Source organism: Sander vitreus, chromosome 5 (assembly GCF_031162955.1).
Source record: "Sander vitreus isolate 19-12246 chromosome 5, sanVit1, whole genome shotgun sequence".
Taxonomy (NCBI): Eukaryota; Metazoa; Chordata; class Actinopteri; order Perciformes; family Percidae; genus Sander; species Sander vitreus.
The window spans coordinates 33229567-33252231 of NC_135859.1; the positions used below are offsets into that span (position 1 = coordinate 33229567).

A 22665-nucleotide genomic window follows, 5' to 3' on the forward strand; every position below is an offset into this window, starting at 1 on the left:
ACCCCTTGCACTTCTCTAATAATGTGTTCCTCCATTTGCCAAAGACAAGATTCTTTGTGTGTCATTATCCATCATTTAAGCCTCATTTCCCTTCCGCTCCCCCCCCCCACCCCACCAATCCTTGCCCCTTTTGCAGGACAGCGATATCCAGAAGAAGATTGACCATGAGATCCGGATGCGTGACGGGGCCTGCAAGCTGCTGGCCGCCTGCTCCCAGAAAGACCAGGCGTTGGAGGCGGCAAAGAGCCTGCAGACCTGCAGCACTCGTATCATGGCCTACATGTCGGAGCTGCAGAGGATGAAGGAGGCTCAGGTCATGCAGAAGGTCACACGGAGGTCTTCGGACGCAGGGCCGATGGACAACAGACTCCCGTGCAAAGGAAAAGTGGCCATCTCAGGCAAGTAAAACCTAATTTTTTTGTTATATACTGTTGGAGATTTGGCCATGGACCTGCAATATTTAAGGGGAGTCGAGTCTTCGTGATCCCTTTAGTTTTACGATTTAATGCAGAGCTCCTCTTGTCAGGCAGAGGCTAGTCTCGCTTTGCCAGACCATCCACACGCTGCGGAGCGGAGGAGGGTCTGACTAGTCCACACAGCATTCCGGAACGGGAGAAAAACGTGCTCTGGATTATTGGCTTCTCTGTAAACCAATGACAATCGTCATGGGTGGCGCTAAGCGAAAATACATGCATCCGGCAGAATTTCCTGCGGCACCGGAACAATCCCGGAAGTGGAACGTTATATACGAATATAGACTAGGCAGAGGACTTGCAGATTCTGCCCACTGCAACATGACAGCGAGCAGTCAGATGAATGATTATGGAGCTGCTCTGTTTGCATCGCAGACACACTGCAGAGAGAGAATTCACACCAGGGACACCAAGACAATAGGGGTTTATTTCAACGTGTTTTGTTTGTTGTTAGAACAAAGAGAAAGACCTGAAAAAGATTGTAAAGATATTCAATTAATTGCCAACTATTTTCATAATTGATTAATCGGTTTGAGTGACAAATTCTCCGATTCCAGCTTGTTAAATGTGAATATGTTTCTAGTTTCTTCTCTCCTCTGTGACAGTAAACTGAATATGTTTGAGTTGTGGACAAAACAAGACATTTGAGGACGTCATCCTGGGCTTTGGGAAACACTGATTTTCACAATTTTTCGACATTTTATGCTCGATGGGGTTTTAAGCCCCCAACGTCGACTTCAAGGCACCTAACCCTAACTTTAACCCTAACCACTGCCTAATCCTAGTGTACGACGTTGGGGGCTTAAAACACCAAACACCACATTTCATAGACCAAACAACTAATCGATTGATCGCGAAAATAATCGACAGATTAAATATTCGTTATTTGCGGCCCTAGAAATTAAATCTTTGTGATCCCTTTAGCGTAAAAAAAAATAAAACAATGTTTTTATTAAAAATATAGTGCGTAGTTTCTGTTGCCCCCATGTAAACATAGCCATACTGAGAAATACAAAAAGTGTTTTGTGGAGCTGATATTCTTAATTAACTTTGTATCAACTCATTTGGCAATGGCTTGAATGTAACGGACGTTCGGTTAATGTAAAAAAGATACGCACTAAAGTTTTAATTTTCGTTACATTTGAATTCAGAGCTCGTCTTGTCAGGCGGATGCTGCCCACTGCAACATGACAGCGGGCAGTCAGATGAATGATTATAGAGCTGCTCTGTTTGCATCGCAGATGCACCGCAGAGAGAGAATTCACACCAGACAACAGTTTTATTTTCTGAATTGTTTAGTTTGTATATGAATGAGATGTGTGACTGGGAGCGTGTGTGTGTGTGTTTGTGGGTGGAGGTTCATGGGGGCACTGCTGCATGCCTGGTACACAAATGGAGAGCATAAGACACACGCACACAGACCGTAATTAACTGTAGAAACTTTAGCCAGTGATTGGGCAGGGAGACACACAGTCTGTCAGTCAGATGCACAAATATCAGTTAGACAGTAAGGGTGATCAACATTTTTGTGGTCTAATCCCTTGTCTGTTGTCGTTACAGATCTTCGGATCCCTCTCATGTGGAAAGACACAGAGTACTTCAAGAACAAAGGAGGTGAGGAGCCACCTCTGTATGCGTGTGAAGCAGTTCATTGACGGAGTTTTGATGATTTACGCCTGCCTGTAGGATTTATTAATGATTGTTGAATGTTAAATGCGTGTGAACGCTTTGTATAATCACATGGGGGGAGTGTGGGATTCCTCATGACAAAAGAGCAAAACTCACCTTTATATCACTGGCTCGAGGGTGGGACAATAATTTGGGCTTTGAGTTTCATATTTTAAAAATCTGCTGCGCCATTGAACTGTGCGGACAGACCACACAGTATGACATGTTGTTCCTACTCAAAGCACAGTTCCTGGAGCTGATTAATAAAATCAGTTGCAGCATTACCGCATATCTCCGTATTTTCCAGGAACAGATTTTTCTAGACATGAGAAACTCCTGGCAGCACAACCTGACCCGCTGTTCGGGCCTGCTGGCTTTGCCTCTTGGCTCTGAGAAGCAGCAGCACACAGGTGCTAAACTGGGTCATTATTAATAGGGCATTTGAAAACAAATGAAGTCTGTTAGGCATTTAAGGAACTCCCTTTTTTATCCTGTGGAATATAACTGTGAACCAGGTCATATTAAAATGTTTTTATGGCATTTCGGAATCCAACAGTGCACTGAAAAATATGGTAAAATTGTCATCTTTAGATTGACTGTTTGCTATCCCGCCTCCTCTGGATAGAGTCAATGTAAGTTAACCCCTGTGCAGTCATTATAACAGCCTCAGAGCGCATTCCCTCCCCTGGCAACTTGAATGGAATTAATCCGCATGACCTGTGCATATAAATGAACTCAGGAGACAGGTAGTAGACTCTTAACAAAGCTTAATGAGGCTGTTAGTCAAGGCCATTAAGCACACTGAGGAAGAGTAAAGCATGTTCCTCTGTCACGTGTCCAATCGCATTTCAAGCAGAGTGTTGAGCTCACACTTGGAATAATAAGTGTGAATATTAAGTGTCAATGTGCCGTACACAGGAAGCACATAAGCAGGAGCAAACCACCTCTCTTAGCCTTTCCAGTTGTAACCTTGAATTTGAATGAGAAGTTGCAAAAACACACAAAGAAAGACAGTAGACCGCCTGGTGGCGTGCTATTTATATTACATATTGGTGTTGGTCTCAGCACAAGGATTCACCTTAATCATTACTCAGACTCATAGCGAAACATGTCCAAAAATAGTATTATAGCTATACCATGGATGTGTATTTCCCAAGCGGAAGTGCCTTAAACCTGCGTTCTATCTAATTTCCAGCAGGGGGCGACTCCACTGGCTCCAAAAACAAGTCTGTTTCTATAGAAGTCTATGGGAAAATGAGCCTACTTCTCACTTGATTTATTACCTCAGTAAACATTTTCATAATGTGTTTATGGTCTCAGTCGCTACTTTCAAGTCTTCTTCAATACAGCATGATGTTCATTCTGTAAATTATGATCCCATTTATTTTAAAATAGACGATAAAGCAGGGGAAGCTTTAGGACCTGTCAATCAGGACAGAGGCCTAGCAATGCTAACCATGCTAACACTGTGGACATTAAAATTGACCTCAACTTGTTTTTGGGTGTTCTCCGTGTTTTCATCTTAAACGTTGACCCTCTCACTGTGTGTTTTCACTTCATCAAAGTGAATTGGAATGCTTTTGTCACCTGAAAATGTCTTGCTCAGCCAAGCTAGCTAGCTAGCTCTAGCGTTAAGTCTGCAGATTTTCAACCAGCTCTGTGTACTGCCGTACCTGCTGACGAACCGCACCAGTACCCGGAGGCCCGCTTTTACCCACCAGTAAATCTCCGCTGGATGACTCGTGTCAGAAGGGTTGAATTTCAATCTGCGACTTTCCCTCTTTAGTGTTTAGGGCAGCGCTATTGAAACCATACAAAACACTGACTTAGACGCGTCATCCTCACCAGCTCCACTCTTTTCTCCAAATAAGGTCACTTCTGGCTTCTAAACGGCACTCCTCAAACCAATGGGTGACGTCACTGATGCTACGTCCATTATTTTTACATTATATGGTGTTTCCTGAGATAGTTTCTTCACAATGTATATCAGAATCTTGAAAGCTAGCTCTACTGCAACATTACAGACCATTGGGCTTCAGTTTCAGCCACAAAACAAGCTTGAACGATGCTTGATTGGAATTCTTAGTACAGCTTGCCATTGAGAACTGAAACTAAAGGTAGACGGGCTTGTCAGCCAGGTGGAGGAGCTGATCTTTTTTTCATCCATCATTTTCCCTAACTAGCCTCTGGCCTCAACACATTGTTAAAGCAGTTACCTACATCTTAGAGGTGATGCTGTTTTGGAGCTGAAATTGAGTCACGTGTCACTAGTCTCGCTTTGCCAGACCTTCCTCCACAGCGCCGCGGAGGAGGAAGGTCTGGCAAAGCATGCTCTGGTTTACTGGCATTTCTCTGAACCAATCACAATCGTCTTGGGCGGAGAGAGCCACGGTGTCGCTGCAAAATAGCCTCAGGAAGGAACTTGTTTTGGTGGAACATGTACGTTCAAAAGTTGCTTTAGTCGTGCAACAGAAAACTCAGATTGGACAGATAGTCTAGCTAGCTGTCTGGATTTACCCTGCAGAGATCTGAGGAGCAGTTAACCATAGTCCTCAGAAATCCACCGGACTTCCAACACAAAGGAAGCGGAAGGTGACGGACATCCGGCCAAAAAGAGGGACATCCGGCGGAATTTCCGACGGCAATCCCGGAAGTGAACGTCATGGATATAGACTAAGATGTCACATAAATGCAATGTTTCACAGATTTTCCTTTTTCTATTTGTTCTGCCCTTCCACCTTGCCTTTTGTAGAGCTTCATCGTTGTGCCGTGTTCGGCCTGCTGCAGCTGGGAGGAGAGATCTTCGACACAGACATGGTGATAGTGGACAGGACACTTACCGACATTTGCTTTGACAACACCATTGTATTGTAAGTCATCTGTCTGCTACATAAACTCACAATAAAAAAACCACTGATATGGTAATGTTCATCAGGGTGTGTATCTTTTTTTCGCAGTAATGAAGCCAGCCCGGGGTTTGAGCTGCGTGTTGAGCTGTATAGCTGCTGCTCAGAGGACGACTACTCTGCAGGGAGCACGCCGAGGAAACTAGCCAGTAAACTGAGCTCGTCGCTGGGGCGATCAGCTGGGAAGAAGTTCCGGGCAGCAATGGAGCCTGGGCCATGTAGTCCTGTTAGCAACGGAGGCGCATCTCCTCTTTTGTTGCCAGTTCCCTCTGTACCGTAAGTTTAAAATATCAGCTAGGGCTGCGCGATATGGGGAAAATATGTGATATGGGATAATGTAAATAAACAGATATTAAAGTGTAATGAGCTCTGCATTTCTTCTGCTACCAGTATTTTGCTAAAAGTACAACAAATTGCTTGTTGAATTTAAAACAAATGAAAGGAAATCCTTTCCAACATCCTTTTTATTGAACAAAATGAACATTGAATTGAAAATAAAAGGGAATGACCGTTACATTTTATAGTATATTTTATAGTTTTCTACCAATATTGTGTTGGTAGAAAATATTGAGTGTCCTTCGCGATATGTCACAGGCTTTCGCGGTGGGTTTATTGTGCAGGTTGATATTGCAACGACGATATAAAAATTATATATTGTGCCGCCCTATCAGCTAGTTTGTATTTTATAGCAGATACATATTGAATAGAGGGAGAACAGAGAGAGAAATAATACATCAGTGAGTGCAAGTAGGCATCTTTATGAACATCCATGCTCAAACACAGAATACATTTCTTTTCCATCTCTTGTGTGTTGACAGGGGCCCTAAGTACCACCTCTTAGCTCATACCACCCTGTCGCTGTCACACATCCAGGACAGCTTTCGCACACATGACCTCACCATCTCAGGCAACGGTGAGTGGCAGCCTCAATCAATCTGTCTCCTCAACCATCTTTCTCTGTCCTCTGCCAAAGCAGCCATCTGTCTGTTTTTTGTCCTTCTCCCACTCATCACTGTCTCACTTCCCTTTCTTTTGCATTCTAATGATTTCCCTTTAAACCCGAGCGTACCGTGTGTCTTCTCTCACCCTCCTCCTTCCCCCTTCCTCTGTGTCCTCCCATGTTCTCTGACAGACAGCCATTGTGAAGGCCACAGTCCAAAAAGGCTGTGCTCATGAGGTGACTGCTGTGTAAAGCTGTAATGATGTTGGCTAACAAGGGCCCAGACCCTCAGACAGACAGGCCCCTAGTGTTTTATTCATTGGCCCTTCAGCCTGCTGTAAAGTTTCATTGCTGCACTTCATGACACTCCCTGCAGCTGCCAGTCTTTTACACCCCTGTGCCTTGTTTTGTATGCTGTAGGGGGGCAGTGTTAGGAGGGGAAGAAGTGTGTGTGTCTCTGTACGTGGATGCACATGATTATACATGTTTGTGTGTGAATTTTGAATGTCATGTGGGAATGATTTTATTTATTCATGGTGTTTATTTTCGCCCATCTCTCTCTCTCTGTCTCTCTCTCTCTCTCTCTCTCTCTCTCTCTCTCTCTCTTCCCCCCCCCCCCGTAGAAGAGTGCTCGTATTGGCTGCCGCTCTATGGCAGTATGTGTAGCCGCCTCGCAGCTCAGCCTCACTGTATGACCCAGCAGATGATGAGTGGATGTTTGAAAGTTAAGGTAAGTTGGCGTGTGTGAATGCGTCATTTTCAGGGGGACTATTCCTCTCAGGGTCAGTTCTGGCTTTCGTCCTGGTTTATTTCAGTGTTTTTTCTCCTCCTCCACTTCCCTCCTCTCCTCCTTATGTTGCCATCTCTCTTTTTTGTGATACTTAATAATTTTTTGCTTAAAAGTATATAGGGTGATGTTACAATTTAATGGATTGTCAATAAAGTAAGTGAATTTTACACATGCACGTGCCTTGATCAATATAAAACTAGTGATCAATTGCATGAGAAAATAAAACAAATGATATAATATTTGAACGAAGAAAACAAAGAAATGGATAAATGAAACAAAAAGAATAATAATTTCTGCCTCACCCTGCCCCCATCCCTCAAATCCGTCCCTTTGGATCCCAACCCACCTGCCCTCGACCTGGGGCGTTTCTCTTTGTGTATCTTTCTCTTTTCTTTTACTCCACACCTGACTCATCTTTTTCTCTACCTCGCAGCAGTTGGGCGGTGACCCTCAGAGTTGGACAAAAGTGTACGGCGCTCTAAAAGGAACAAGCCTTTTCTGTTACCACCGGCAAGAAGATCTGGAGGCTAACGTTGAGCCAGCTTTCACTATTGCCATCAACAAGGTCAGTAAAGGAATCGCATGAAAACAGAGAAACTATCTGGAATGGAGTTAAACACTCCAGAGGTTGACCCAGCCTTACAGATCCCATATAGTTGTGTTGTTTTTGGTAATGCCCGAGGCCGCGGCAGCGAAGATGGAAAGGAACTGGGCTTGTGGATTGCTGCCAGTTTGAATCTCAAGCCAACGGATAGACTCTGAGCCAAAAAAGTACATAAGAAATGAGCTCTTCTCTTCCCTTAAGCAAGGCACTTAGCCCTCAGTTGCCCCGGTAGAGCTGCTCAGAATCCAAGAGTAGAAAAAAAAACTGTGGTTTTGTTGCTCAGCTTTCAGGTGTAACTGTGTAACTGTTCAGCAAGGCTAGAAAAAGAGCAGACACGTCCAGATAAAAGGCTTTAAAGATTCCAACATGAAATCTGTTCAATATGTTCTCGAAGTCTTTGAAAAACTGTGCACATTAAGACACAGTATCTGCCGCATCCAACTAGGAGTCATATTGCTCTCATCCCCTCCTGTTTTTCCAAAGTGAAGACCAGTCAGTCAGCCAGTCAGGTTCTTGATCATCTTATTTCCTGTGTCTGTGTCTGTGTCTGAGAGTTGATGCGCTGCGGGGCTTCTCGTTCCTTCCATAGTGACTCATTCAGCCTTTTGTAGCCTCTGACCCTGAGCTCACAGCTGACCTAAAGCCCAGTCAGTCAGATCAGATCAGATCCTTTTGTTAGTCAGTTGGCTCTCCTAAAAAGAGGAAGGAGGGAGTGCAGCGGGACGAATGGAACAACACTGCCATCTAGTGGTCATAAACAGACCCAGACACATTTGGAGTAGAGCGAGGATGTGGGAATTGGGAGTGTGCACCTTTTGTTGGATAATTGCTGAAGGGAAATGGCTTGGAAGAGGACTAATTAGTGGCTTTATTGGTGAGGGCTCATTTTCAGTGGGGACACACAATCACAATTGCCGTAATGATCACTTGTTGCAGCACATCATTTTGTTCATTCAGGAAGTGCTGGCATTCATCCCTAATTGTAGTGATTTCATGGCCGATGATTGTATTTTTTTTTTTTTTTTTTTGTCGCTCCCGTGTTTCAGGAGACCAGAATACGTGCGTCAGAGAAAGACCCCCAAAGTAAAGTTCAGAATATCTGTATCAGTAACCAGTACGGAGGAGAGGAGGTCACACACACCCTGACAACAGACAGCCGGGACGACACACACCGGTGGATGGAGGCCTTCTGGCAACATTTCTATGACATGAGTAAGTACTTGCTTTGCTCTAACACAGAAAGTGTTTGATACATAGAGTCACTCACACATACGACCATAGATACGTAATGGATTCAACTTTAAGGAAATATTGGCCCAATCCAAGGGCGTAGCAGACACGGGGTACTTTCCATGCCGGTGCCCTCTGTCCCCCACACTTACAACACGTCTGAGTTGATTTGAACACACCATAAGTAGGCGACGTGCACTACTCAGGTTGTGTCAGTTGTTGATGGACTCATGTATATAATATATAATACAAATATATAAAAAGAATTATGAGGAGGAAAACTCTTCTGCAAATTAAATATGCAATAATTAAGATCAGTGAATATGATGGAATAGTGGCATTAGATTTGGGCTATTTCGGCCAAAAATGTCTCCGAAAGGGGCATGCCTACACTAAAGGAGTAAAAGTATGGAACTGTTTATGGAAATGTCAGTGTTTCAATCAATCATAAATCAAATGTAGGCTACTCGGAATCCGGGATTAGGAGAGACAAATGGGAGAGGATCTTTCAATAAAAATCATCCTCTTGAACAATCTGTCCCCCTCACTTTGGAAAATTACGGCTACGCCCCTGGCCCAATCCCAATCTCCACCCTAAAGTGGGATTTATGCTTCTGCGGAGGCTCCACGCAGAGCTTTTGCCGTAGCCTACGTAAGTGGCCTGAAGTTTATACTGGTGCATTGGTGTGTGTGTCGATCTTATGGACTAGCAGGACCGGAGTGTGTGTGTGTGTGTGTGTGTGTGTGTGTGTGTGTGTGTGTGTGTGTGTGTGTGTGTGAGAGTCCGGAGAGTGTGTGGTGGAGCGAGTGAGAGAGTGACTGTGTTTAGCTTCGGAGCGAGTAGCGACTCTAGAGTCATAGTGGGAGAAACAAAGTGTCTCCCCTGTTGCTTTTTGACCACGGCGGGAGATCTGTAGCAGGAAGAGTTAACCCTCTCCTTGATTTCATGTTGTTTGTGGAGAAGGAGAACCAGGAAATGAGTCGGGGGAAATGCACCGCTACCAAGCCACGGCCGAGCAGACCAGTCAATTGTTGACGTATACAGTAGTTACATATTTTTGGAGGTGCACGTCAGGCTACAGCGTAGGGTCCGTATCTACACGTACCTTTGTACATACCCACTGCATTGATTTAATGCAGAAGCATGAATTTCCCTGAACCCTAACTGACTTTACTCACGTCACTTTTGTGGCGACATATTACATTACCTTGACCACGTCCAAACGTGTTAGGTACAATTGTGGGTTTGGGACTTTTTATTATACCTTTTTTTTATCTTCTTAATGGCCAAAGAAGATTTGAACGTCTTCCAAGCTCTTTACAGAGTGGAGGAGTCAAATGATCAAGTTAAAAAAAAATTTTTTTTGTCAAAACCGCAGCATTAAGCAAAATTAAAAGACATTGTTGATGAATAAAACAACCGTGCTTGCATCCTCCTCGTTTACATTTATTTTAACGCTTTCGGGCTTCCCCTGGTAACCCCCTGTGTTTGCGTCATAATGCTATGAACTGTGGGCAAGTCCCTCAGGCGAAGTCTGCAGAAATGTGCTCTTACGAAAAGGATGCATAAAGGGCTCAAAATGTCTGCGCGAGAGCCCTCGCACACTTGACGATTTGCCAGTGGGATGGCCCTAAGCCCTCACAGACTTGGCAGGAACGCGCCCCAGAGTGAGTGTGGACTAGAGGATGGATACCCGAACCAAGCCCGTCGGGACCTGACGGGCCGGGTTCGGACAGATATTTAGAAATGATGTTCGGGTTCAGGTCGGTCACATCAGCGCGATAAGGCATTGAACATTTTAAATTTAAAAAAAAGCTTATTATGTAGGTGCGCGCCTGTGTTAACGTGCGCTTGTTGCCCCGTGTGCGCTGATGCGCTCATCTGTTGACATTTCCGAATGCCTTCCTACAGTTGCTTAATAAAAGTGGGCTTTCCACAAAAAATATTGTCATTAGTATGAGAGAAAAACGAGATTTTAACTGTGTTGGGCTCGGGTCGGGCTCGGACATAAATATCTTAATGCCTGTCGGGCTCGGTGCGGCCCGATCCGCACTCTAGTGTGGACATGGAGATTGGGCACTGTTGTATAACAAATAAAATAAAGTCTACTAAGTCTTCTATATTCTGGCTCTGCTGCTTGGTTCGTTGAAAGTGACAGTTTGTCTCCAACACACAGGCCAATGGAAACAGTGCTGTGATGACTTAATGAAAATTGAACTGCCATCGCCAAGGAAACCGGCCCCTGCCACACCAAAACAGGGCTCACTCTATCACGAAATGGGTAAGACCTCTCCCTGATTATATCACTGTGGATATGCAATTACAAAAGACCAGTTTGGTCACTTTGAGACAAAAAAATAAATGTAAAGCCAGGGAAAGAAAGCACCTTGCCTGCATTGCATGTGACTGTGTGTAGCTTTAATTCCTTGGGTCCATGTGCATGAGAGATGCTGTCGCAATTAAAATTTCCTCTCCGATATCTCAAACTCACACTCTGCTTTACTTCTCTGTACTGTAGAATAGAACGGGCCTTATCTCTGACACACTGACTAACTCTCTGTCTTCTGTTTCTCTGTTCCTCTTTGTCCTTTCCAATTTTCCTTGTGTGTCTGGAATCCATCACTCCTGGGCTCTGCCTCTTTTATCCTTCTTTATTATATCCTTGTGTCCTCATACATTATTCATGTTCAACGGCGCATTTTTCATCAACAATCACCATTCATTTTTAACGGGTGAATTGTTTTTATCCTCGAACAAATCTTTTTTTTTTCTTCTCTCATCATGCCTTAACATTCATTTCTTTAATAAACACGCATCAACCCTTCTCTCATGACCATCCAAACACTGAACTCCTTCTGTTGCACACCTCCTATCCACTCCACCCTTTTCTTTTTTCTCGCTCCCGCTGGCAGCCCCTCTTGCAACTCCCTCCTCTGAGGGTCTTCTGCTGCAGGATAACGCTGTGTCTGCTGAGATCCGCGCTCTGCTCTCGTCCTATTACAACGACAGGTGAAGTAACAGGAGTAGGGCTCCGCAGAAATGGTGATGTGGTAAATGTTGGCGTCCAGGATTTACTGCAAAAAAAAAAACACGATCCGCCTCATGTGGCTGATAGTGAGGAGATTCTGCAAAAATATCACAGGACAGGTTATTTTTGTTTTATCATAATTAAATAAACATTAAAGTGCTCATATAATGCTTTTTGGGCTTTTTCCCTTTCCTTTATTGTGTTATATATCTTTTTTGTGCATGTTGTAGGTTTACAAAGTGAAAAAGCCCAAAGTCCACCCCAAAGGGACTTACCATCTCCAACAGAAAACACTGTTCACAAACTGCTCCAAACAGCTCTATTGTAGTCCAGCCTTTACTTCAGAGACGAACGTGCGTCACTTTGTAACACATTATAATGCTCGCCTAGTTGTTAGCGTGGCACGCCCTCATACTCTGCTTCTGACTGGCTAGCAGTGCTTACCTAGGTACTGCGCATGTGTGACTCCCATAGACAGTTAAAGAAATGGACAAAGCGACGCCGTAGACGTCCACTGAGACCAGTGAAGGCTATTAGAAGCACTTTTCCGGTGATGGCTGAGCGTTGCAGCGCAGCCTCAAACTGAGCTTGACGACGTAAATGTGTCGTGAGCAACCTGTCTGAAAGTTGTAAGTCTTCTTTTAGCTGTTCCAAGAGAAATCTCAATCATTCCCAATCTTGCAGAGACAGAGAGCGTAGGTATATGTAAGGAGATAACATGGACACAGGCTAATTATTGCTAACCAAAATGCTAGTTAACATTAGTAATTAAACTTAAACGGCTAATGTAAGTCGAAACTGCCTGCGTGCTTCTCCTGACTATACGGTAATTTCTCTACTGTGCGACAAAAAGTCGCATGGTTATGACACAATCGTTTCTATTTTTACAAAAAGCCATAACGTGAGGTACAACGTAATGGAGCCTTTCATACATTGTCGTGTTTCTTTAGAAATAAACAATGGACAAATAGAGTCTTTAAACGCTTCAGATGTAAAGTTATTCGCTGTCAAAGTGACGCCAAAATGAATGGGAGTCAATGGAATGCTAACGGCGGGTGATGGCTTGATAGCATCAAAATGGCTCCATAGTTGGTACGCTTTGTGGAGGCAATGCATTAGCAGACATAGAAAAAATCACATCATCATAGAAAACACTTCTGCACAACTGTACAATACTTAACCATACCTAAACCCAAGAATACATGAACTGCAAATGTCCCTAAATTTATACATAACCCATCCTTCCAGTGAGATGAAAATATTCATTCATAAAGAAACCTTTCATGAACTGTGAATATCTGTATCTATCCATAATCCATACATCCAGTGATATTTAAAAATGTATTAATTTTGCATTTAAACCTTTCTCAGCGCCTGGGTAGCTCACCTGGTAGAGCCGGCGCCCATATACTGTATAGAGGTTTACTCGACGCAGCGGCCGCAGGTTCGACTCTGTCCTGTGGCCCTTTGCTGCATGTCATTCACCCTCTTCATTTCAAGTTCTGACTGGATTGCCAGTTCATGTTACAAATTTCAAGAACTTCCAAAAAACCAGGCTCAAGCCCTGTACTTAATAATAATAATAATAATAATAATAATAATGAGTTTTGCTGCATCTCTCCTGCAGTTATTGAGTCGTCTGACGACCTCAGCAGCACCGTGTCAGACATCCTGGCTCGGAGGATGCAGGAGCTGGAGCTCCGCAGCCAGCTGGGCACCTCTCCCACCTGGATGTCTGTGTTTGAGGAGAACAACCCCATAAGCGCTGGCCGCCCCCGTCCCTGTACTTCTCGCCTTTCTGGCCACAGCCCCTGCACCCCTCATCGCCTGCCCCGGAGCCCTGTGAGCCCCCACCGCTGCCCACAGCTGAGTCTGCTGTCCTCAGATGCGAGCCTGACCTCGGACAGCGACAGCCACTGCAGCACCAGTCCCTGCTCTCACCGCCACGCCTGGCCCGAGCCTTCTTCAAACTTCTCTCTCTTGTCGTCTTCCCCGTCCCGCCTGAGGCCACGCACCCTGTCGCTGGATGCTAAGCTCAGCACCCTTCGAGGGAGGGGGTACGGAGGAGGAGGAGGGACCCTCCAGTGCCCCTGCCAGCCTCCTGCCTCCTCGCTGCTCGCCCCGCTCCCCGTCTCCTCTCGTTCGCCTCGGTCACAGCGCAGCACACAGACCACGCTCTCCTGCTCCAGCTCCACCTCCAGCAACAGCTCCAGCACCAGCGAGGGCAGCCACAGCCCCGAGTCTTCTGAGGGAGCCCCCTTCTCGAGGCCCTCCCCGGCTCGACGCAGCCTCAGGAACCTCAGGGCCAGGCTTGATCCTCGCAACTGGCTCCAGAGTCAGGTGTGAACTCGCCCTGCCTGACAGACATTTAACGCTGGCCTAAAGGCAACAGTGCTCAATTAAACCATGGTTTAACTTGGCTACACACATGTGAACCAACCTCAGGCAGTCTGCTAGGCCACATGCACAGCCCCTGAGGAGGTTAAGCTGCCTCTAGCCTGCCTCCTGGTGGAGGATGAATCATGAAAGACCCTCCTGGGGCAAACTGGAATGTCTTCTAACACAAAGGACAGGGTGACAATCAATGCATTTTGCTGGGTTGCCACAATTTTGAAGATGGTCCAAAACTAAACGGGAGGTACTCTGCTTGCTTTGAGAAATGATTGTGGTCATGCTGCTTGGGAGACAGTGATGCTAAGAGCTAAGGACTTGCTCCAATAAACACGCCACACTGGGCCTACTGTCCGTCCTTGGACTCTAATTAGAAGTAGAACATTTGTTGTTTTGTTCTGTGCATCAGCCATCACGGCCACTCAAACAATGTTTCAAAATCATCTCTATTAATGCACTAGCAGTGTTTTTGACTGGATGCTTCCTATCTGTATTATATAAAAAAAGAAGAAAAAAAAAGGTTTGCAGTGTTAATGCAATGAAAGCCAGTGAGCATGTGGCAAGATGAGCATAAGGTATAATCAGTCAAGAGTTTTCAAATGTTAGAACCTGTTAAGTGTGGAGGGGTGTTGGTGTCTGTTGTCTGTACTGTGATATCTACTTCAGTGTATGTGTCTAATTATTCATACAAGAGATGCTCTTTGTGGTTCTCCTAAAATTACTATGCATCATTTTTTTGGGGGGAGGGGTGATTTGACTTACAAGTTCCAATGTTGAACTACTTGAGATGATTTCAATGAGTCTGGTGAAAGCTTAACTTTATGCAAGTGCTCATACATACTGTACTGTTATTACTGTGATCTCTTCAGGGCAAAAAGCTGTTCTCCGGTCTTAACTTTCACACATTTATCTGCACACTTTTGACGGGCTGTCGTCAGCAGTAGGTTATAGATCCTTACATACATAGAACAAAATGTAGGATAAGATGAAATTAATCAGTTTAAAGCTATAGTGCGTAGTTTCTGTCGCCCCCATGAGGAATTCTAAGTAATGACAACAAAACTGTCGGCGCGTCCACATGATACAAACCTTCCGTGACCGCGCATCCCCTCCTCCACGCAGTTGCTAGTAGCCAAGGAGGACACAGAGGATTATGAAAACGTGACGGACTCTTCAGAAGAGGTCATTATCTTCACTCGAGTTTCTGCGCGGGAAAGTCACCGGACGCCACGATCTTCTGAACATAGCCATACTGAGAAATCCAGAGAGAGTTGTGTGGAGCTGATAGTCTTAATTAGCTTTGTAGAAACTCATTTGGCAATGGCTTGAATGGAACGTTGGATGTTCATTAGTATCAAAACGATACACACTAAAAGTATAATCACAGATACTCTATTGAAAACCGCAGCCATTCTTGTAATTCTGCTGCACTGTACATTGCAGTGTTGTGGGATTCCATTAAGGATAGTGGCAAAATGTGAAATATCCAGCAAATATTATGCAACACAGAAACATTTCTTAGAAATGAGTTGATGGTGGCTGTGTTCTAGGCAACCTTCTTTGAAGCTGAGAACTTAAGTCCAGTCAACCATTAGGTCATGAGAGCAAGAATAAAATGGTTTGTTTACACTGCCATTTATGTATTTAATTATGTAAGTTATATAAGAAAGCAATGTGACTCAAGGCGTCCATGTAAAACCAAATCTTATAGGAGGGCCTGTGTCTCTGTCCGTGCAGTAAAAACATTTTTATTTTTTTTCTGTCTTTATTGTTTACTGTTTGGTAACAGTTTCCCTCTTGAGAGGCTCAGAACTGGGGCAACCATTTCGACTAAGAATTAAAACTGTCAGATGTTTGAAAAACAAGCATTTGTTACTGTAAATTCATTTTTATAAGTTAACAAATAAACCTCTGTCTTTTGTTACCTTATTGATTTTGTCATAAATGCAGCTATGATACCTGATTATTATCATGTTAACAGATGATGTGCAGATCTTTAACTGTTACGTAACATTGAATGTTATAACCTTGCAAGAGTTTCTCGTGTTAGCAGGCTCCGTGTTCTGCATGTACGCCCACCCTAGAAGGCAAACGTAAAATGAGAAATGTGGGAATCTCATGTCTAAATAATATAACATTAATTATAATAAATGTTTTATCAATTCAAAACTGGCTCCTTCTTTTCACTTATCCACATCGTGATCTTCTGAACAGAAATATTGCATGTAAATCTGTCAAGGGTAAGACCTTTTTAGTTGAAATCCTTTGTATCTTACATTATGATTGATGTATGAATTTATTTCTTACCGATATTGACACTGTAGCACATACTATATAAGTCAACAGCTCACTGTGTTCAAATTCTGTGTTGTAAACTAGGAAAGTAGGCTCAGGGAAACTTTCTTTTTCCACCACGATCACTTTTTCCTGCAGTGGGAGAGCTTTCTGTTAGATCAGTAAAGCACTTAAGGTGCTCTGCACTTTGAGCTAATGATGGCTCATAATAGTCAATCCAATTCTGTTCCTCTTTCTATCTTCCTCCAGCAACTAAATCCTGTACGATCTCATCTTATGTGAAGCGCTGAAGATGAAATTCCACAGAGACGCTGCAGTTGTCTGTCTTGTAGATGCAACAAGAAAGGCAGGTAGAACAGAGGCTTTATTGTCAATGTTTCGATACCAAAGCCTTAGATTGGTCAATAGTACAAAGCACTGTTACAAATGTAGGAGGTAGTTGACAATGAGTCTTCACTGAGCATTGTAAAATGCATAGAGAAACACTATGGCCATACTGACTCTGCTTTCTGTTTGCAGTGCAGTGTTGTACCATTGTTGTGCTATTATAATTTCACAACTGCTTAAAGTATAAAACTCATACATAAATTCATATCCAACTCAACAAATACATATGCATTAGTATAGAACAGAATCACACTATAAATACTTTATATTAATTGCTTCATGTGCTGCTGATTATTGACTTATATAACCCAAGCGAGGCTTTTTACACAAAGTTTGGCAATTCTATGACTTCTGTTGGATTACATAAGTAAATGAAAAAAAATGTACATCAAGTTACAGATAAATGAAGGCCATTTCCCCCTCCATATTTAAATTAAACATCTTTCTTTGTTCACTTGTGCTTCCTCCAGCTCCATGATCCCCTCTCATGAGCAGGCACTCCGTGGGTTAAATGCGCGCAGCACCACCCCAGCCAGAGTACCCCAGGCAAATGTGGAGAATTTTGCCGGGCACGTTCCAGCTCTGCTGATATATGTGGATGCAATCCGGTGGAGCCGCTTCGCACCAAAGGTGTTGTAGTGTCCTGGGAGGACTTGGTCAACCTGTTTAATGAATACGCCAGTTGTTAAACACTTTAAAAATGATGTACAGTGCATGCTGCATGCCATTCTAAATCATCAGTTGTGACTCAAGCATAATTTCTCTGGGTACCAATCTGTATCCATCGGTACATAGCTCTGATTTAAGGATGATTATGACATTTAGCAGCTCAAAAACTAATTCTGGAAATTACTTAAAGGTCCCATATCATGCAGATTTTCAGGTTCATACTTGTATTCTGGGTTTCTACTAGAACATGTTTACATGCTTTAATGTTCAGAAAACAAATGACCTTTCTCATACTATCTGTCTGAATATACCTGTATTCACCCTCTGTCTGAAATGCTCTGTTTTAGCGCCTGTCTCTTTAAGGCCCCCTCCTGAAAAAGCCCAGTCGGCTCTGATTGGTCAGCATTTCCGGGTCTTCCGCAATCCGACAATCTGACTATCCCTAGTACATACAATGGACAACTCTGTCAAAAGCACCGCAACTATTAGGACTATTAGGACATTTTCATTATAAATCTAATAGTTTTTAGACGATGGGATTGGATACCTTGTGCATCAAATCTCTAAATAAATCGGACCCAAGATAGTGGAACTATGAGCTGAAAAGGTTAGGCTACCCCCTCCGGTGTGTATCTGTGTTACCTGTTCGCTGTCCACCAGCCCCACCAGGCGCTCACAACTGCTGATGTAGTCACTGACGCGGCTGTAGGGCAGCCAGTCAATCATGGCGCCGTCATACACTACATCTCCACTGAAAAGCAACTTATTGTCGCGGTCGTGGAGGCAGATGCTGCCCCGAGAGTGACCGGGCATGTGCAGCACCGTCAGCTGTCTGTCGCCTAGGTTGATGACATCACCTAGACAGGAGAGAGGGAGGGATGGTATCGGGTTTTTTTTCAAAATCATTCACACATACAAACACAATATAACTTGTCTTTTCAAGTAGCGATGTTCCGATACCAGTATTGGAAAAGCCTCCGATACTGCCATCGGTATCGGAAAGTACTGGAGTTTATGCACCGATCCGATACCACGTAATTTAGCCCCGAAGAAAATCTACTTTAAAAGGTCCCATGACATGGTGCTCTTTGGATGCTTTTACATAGGCCTTAGTGGTCCCCTAATACCGTATCTGAAGTCTCTTTTATATAGGCCTTAGTGGTCCCCTAATACTGTATCTGAAGTCTCTTTTATATAGGCCTTAGTGGTCCCCTAATACTGTATCTGAAGTCTCTTTTATATAGGCCTTAGTGGTCCCCTAATACTGTATCTGAAGTATCTTTTATATAGACCTTAGTGGTCCCCCTAATACTGTATCTGAAGTCTCTTTTATATAGGCCTTAGTGGTCCCCTAATACTGTATCTGAAGTCTCTTTTATATAGGCCTTAGTGGTCCCCCTAATACTGTATCTGAAGTCTCTTTTATATAGGCCTTAGTGGTCCCCTAATACTGTATCTGAAGTCTCTTTTATATAGGCCTTAGTGGTCCCCCTAATACTGTATCTGAAGTCTCTTTTATATAGGCCTTAGTGGTCCCCCTAATACTGTATCTGAAGTCTCTTTTATATAGGCCTTAGTGGTCCCCTAATACTGTATCTGAAGTCTCTTTTATATAGACCTTAGTGGTCCCCTAATACTGTATCTGAAGTCTCTTTTATATAGGCCTTAGTGGTCCCCTAATACTGTATCTGAAGTCTCTCTCGAAATTCAGCCTTGGTGCAGAATTACAACCACTAGAGCCAGTCCCACAATGAGCTTTCCTTAGGATGTGACATTTCTGCGTCTGTAGATATTGAGGAGGAGAGGGGGGGGGGGCAAGGTGGAGGGTGGGGGTGTGGCCTTGACCAACTGCCACTTTGCTCGTTTGAAAGCCATGATGTCTCTCTCTTTCTCATGGGCGGGCCAAATTCTCTGGGCGGGCAAAGCAGAGAAAGGGGAGGTAACCTTCCTCCTTATGACCTCATAAGGGGCAGATTCCAGATCGGCCCATCTGATCTTTCATTTTCTCAAAGGCAGGGCAGGATACCCAGGGCTCGGTTTACACCTATCACCTTTTCTAGCCACTGGGGGACCATAGGCAGGCTGGGGGAACACATATTAATGTTAAAAAACCTCATAAAGTGACATTGTCATGCCATGGGACCTTTAAAGAAGTTTATTTATGTTCTTTTTTTGTTGTGACTGACTGTCAAACTAGATAATAAAAGAAAGTTCTATGGCGTTCATTTTGCGTTTGTTCATGTTTCACAAAAAGTTTAACTTGAGCCGGGCCGAACAACAAAGACAGAAATCATACCACATCCATACAGGGATAGTAGTATACACATGGTGTTAACACATATATGTTTTAAATATATGACACACTGGTATTGGATGAGTACTCGGTAATCTTATTTTTAATTTCAAGTCCACATCCCACTCCCAGGCTCACGCGTAAACTAAATCATTTTGTTCGTCATAATTTGGCTGGCTGAATCGAGCCAGGGTTATATTTGTTTCCCACATGTCACATCATATCACCATGACGTGCGGAGTCTCTAGGACATTCAGTATATCATTGATTTGGTCCGAAAGTCGTACAGTGTGACAGAAGGGTGAAACACCAAGAAATGAGATATTCCAACTGCACTGCAGCAGTGGCCATGACACAGCAGAACGAGTCGGTGCATCGACTGATGGTGCACAAATGACACTCTCTAGGAATACTAAAATAGGGATGGGTTCAAATAATCGACCCTCCAATTAAAATCGATCTTTTAATATGTTAATTATGGTAGTATAATGTTAAACTTTAAAAAACTTTTTAGGGGTCAACTCTTAATGTAAACATTAACCTGGTGCATAAAAAAATAATAATTGAGGGTTGCTTCTTGCTTGTAGAATTTACAGCACGTTCTCTTAGAATTCTTTTTAATGTCTAAGCAAAATTGAGATTGGAACTGAAAATCCCCTAACCTAAATTGATATTGAATCGAAAATGTAATCAAATCAGGACCTTGTGAATCGGAATCATTTAAGTCTTTAGCGATACCCAGCCCTTACACTAAAGACGCTAACAGGCAGCGGGAGTTTTGGTAGCCTGGAAATCCAGACCCAAATCTGAAAGATTAAGGGTCTGGCATGAAAATGCAGACCCCCCCCCCCAGACACCAAGTGCAGACCCCCCAGACACCAAGCATGCATTTGAAAATATCACGGAACGCAATTGGATAACACTACGACCAATCACAACAACACACTGGGTGACGTATCCAGAGCCCCGTACGCTTAGCTACCAGCGGAGCTAACTGGTAGATTAAACTGTCGTCATCTGTTTAGCTCGCCTCCGGCCCACCTATATCAGATACACCGATGTGATTGGTGCAGCTCGGCTACAAGGGCATAGTTAATGAGCATCATTACTGAATGCCAGAGTGACTCGCTGAGCAAATTCAAATTGTGCTCTCGGGAGAACTCTGGATTTCCAGGGTAGAGTTTTGGTCCAAACTCCGACAAAAAGAAAGCTGCTCACCCCAAATGATAAAACCTTCATTATAGAAACTGTGTGCAGCAACTGTGATGAAATGAATGTACAATCCCAGAGAAATGTGTCACAATGGGAGTTTAATCAGTGATTGAGATGTGTATCTGCCAATAGCACAGTGCGTGATGATGGCTGAATCAATGCTGTGAGGTTATTAATACTCCGTGGGTGCTTTCCATATGTGGGACCCATCTCTGTATTCTCTTATTCTGTCTTTCTTGAAAGTAACAGAGTCATCAGCACACTGACTTAAAATAGAACAAAGCAGCTGCCTACAAAAAAGATGATTTCAACGCCTGTATAAGAGCTACATGTACATCCTATGTGTGTTTATTTTCTCTCTCTAGGCCATGTCTCATTGAATGTATGCCCTTAGTCTATTCATGATGGTGTTTGTGTATTTACTTGCATGTATTATGAATAAAGTGTTCTTGATGTGTGTGTAAAACCTTTCATAGATACATACAAATTGTGTATAGATTACATTGATGATTATTTCCTGTAATATTCTGCCACTTTTCAAGCCCATGGAGGGTTTTTAGACAATCTTTTGAAAAAATGAAACAAAACATCACCTCATATCGTACTCCTGCCTAAGCAAATGTAGCATGCTTTGTAACATAAGCTGTGCACCATCCATGATGACGCTGATGAAAAATGTTAGCACTACTTCACACCTCATATGTTGTATGCCTCTATATGTGTAGGAATGTGTGTGTGTTTGTGGGGGGGGGGGCCTCTAGCTCACCTAAAACAATTATCTTAAAAAAAAAGAAGGAATGCCTGTATGTGTGTGTGTGTGTGTGTGTGTGTGTGTGTGTGTGTGTGTGTGTGTGTGTGTCTCTGTTATTCATTTAGCCATTTTTGGTCTTATGCCAATTCATTGTGCGGTGAAATCCTCCTGTGGGGATAGAAAGGATTCCTGTATGGAGCATAATGTGCAAAGTAAAGCTACTGAGTCCAGGCCCACCCATTAAATATCGCCTATAATGGTATCGACCGTGATGCTTATCCCTGGGCAAATGTGTTTATGATGACCTGGCCTTTGATCACAGATCCTTTCCCCTTCGTGAAATCATATCTGCAAAGACTGCATCTCGTAGGCTACCTACCCTCCTGCAGGATGTGTGTGGGCTGCACAGCCTTGACTCTGTAGTGCCTTGCCCTCCATCCTGGACTGGGAGCCTCGGCTATCTCTCGGTCGCTGAGCCAGGTGGCCGTCTCGAAGTTGTCTCCGTTGGCCAAGGCATCGACCTCGGCGCTGTGGACGCCCACCTGTTGGAACTGATGGAGACCACCCGAGTGGTCGAAGTGGGCGTGGGTGGCGATTGCCAGCAGCGGGTTCTTCCTCTGCGGATCTTCGCCGAGCAGCCCCTTGCCGTCGATGTAGTCAGGTAAGCTCCTCAAGCCCAGACCAGTGTCTATCACCACGTCCTGGTGTGAGCCGCGGAGCAGCCAGATGTTGGCCCGGTTCTCTGACTGGTAGAATCGCTCCTGGATCCAGAAGAGGCCGTCTCCCAGCGATTTGTGAGCGTACCAGTCGGCTGCAGACATCCCAGTTTCATGCACTTGTCGAAGTAACCTGCTGCGGGTATGGTGCTGTCAGGTGATTTGTTTTTGCGGAGGAGAGGTGTAAACTAGCCTTCTAGCTAGAGGTGATATGTTTTCATTGAGGTTAATATGATGATGACGGCCGACACGCCCTTGTAGGAGGAGAGCGTGCTCATTGGCCGAACACAGGAGTGACGACAACATAAAGC

At 43.9% G+C, this 22665-nt stretch overlaps 2 protein-coding genes across 5 annotated transcripts in view; one reads left to right on the top strand and one right to left on the bottom strand.

Annotated features, from left to right (window-relative positions):
• Positions 1 to 16200, top strand: part of rtkna (rhotekin a) — an 87094-nt gene extending 70894 nt beyond the window's left edge. For 3 of the 4 annotated variants that reach the window (XM_078251540.1, XM_078251543.1, XM_078251544.1), the window contains exons 2-11: positions 137 to 398; positions 2034 to 2087; positions 4894 to 5011; positions 5099 to 5323; positions 5866 to 5960; positions 6611 to 6717; positions 7211 to 7342; positions 8428 to 8593; positions 10789 to 10893; positions 13268 to 16200. In XM_078251540.1, the coding sequence (XP_078107666.1) occupies positions 137 to 398; positions 2034 to 2087; positions 4894 to 5011; positions 5099 to 5323; positions 5866 to 5960; positions 6611 to 6717; positions 7211 to 7342; positions 8428 to 8593; positions 10789 to 10893; positions 13268 to 13986 (1983 nt within the window). In that variant the 3' untranslated portion in view covers positions 13987 to 16200. The remainder of the gene's footprint in view (positions 1 to 136; positions 399 to 2033; positions 2088 to 4893; positions 5012 to 5098; positions 5324 to 5865; positions 5961 to 6610; positions 6718 to 7210; positions 7343 to 8427; positions 8594 to 10788; positions 10894 to 13267) is intronic. The other variant, XM_078251542.1, reaches the window with a different exon arrangement.
• A 472-nt stretch (positions 16201 to 16672) lies between these two features.
• Positions 16673 to 22594, bottom strand: mblac2 (metallo-beta-lactamase domain containing 2). The gene is made up of 3 exons (XM_078251546.1): positions 22018 to 22594; positions 18025 to 18239; positions 16673 to 17375 (listed from the first exon to the last, which is right to left on the bottom strand). The coding sequence occupies exons 1-3, from the start codon at positions 22457 to 22459 to the stop codon at positions 17199 to 17201; spliced, it is 834 nt and encodes a 277-aa protein (XP_078107672.1). The 5' UTR covers positions 22460 to 22594; the 3' UTR covers positions 16673 to 17198.
• Positions 22595 to 22665: the final 71 nt, after the last annotated feature.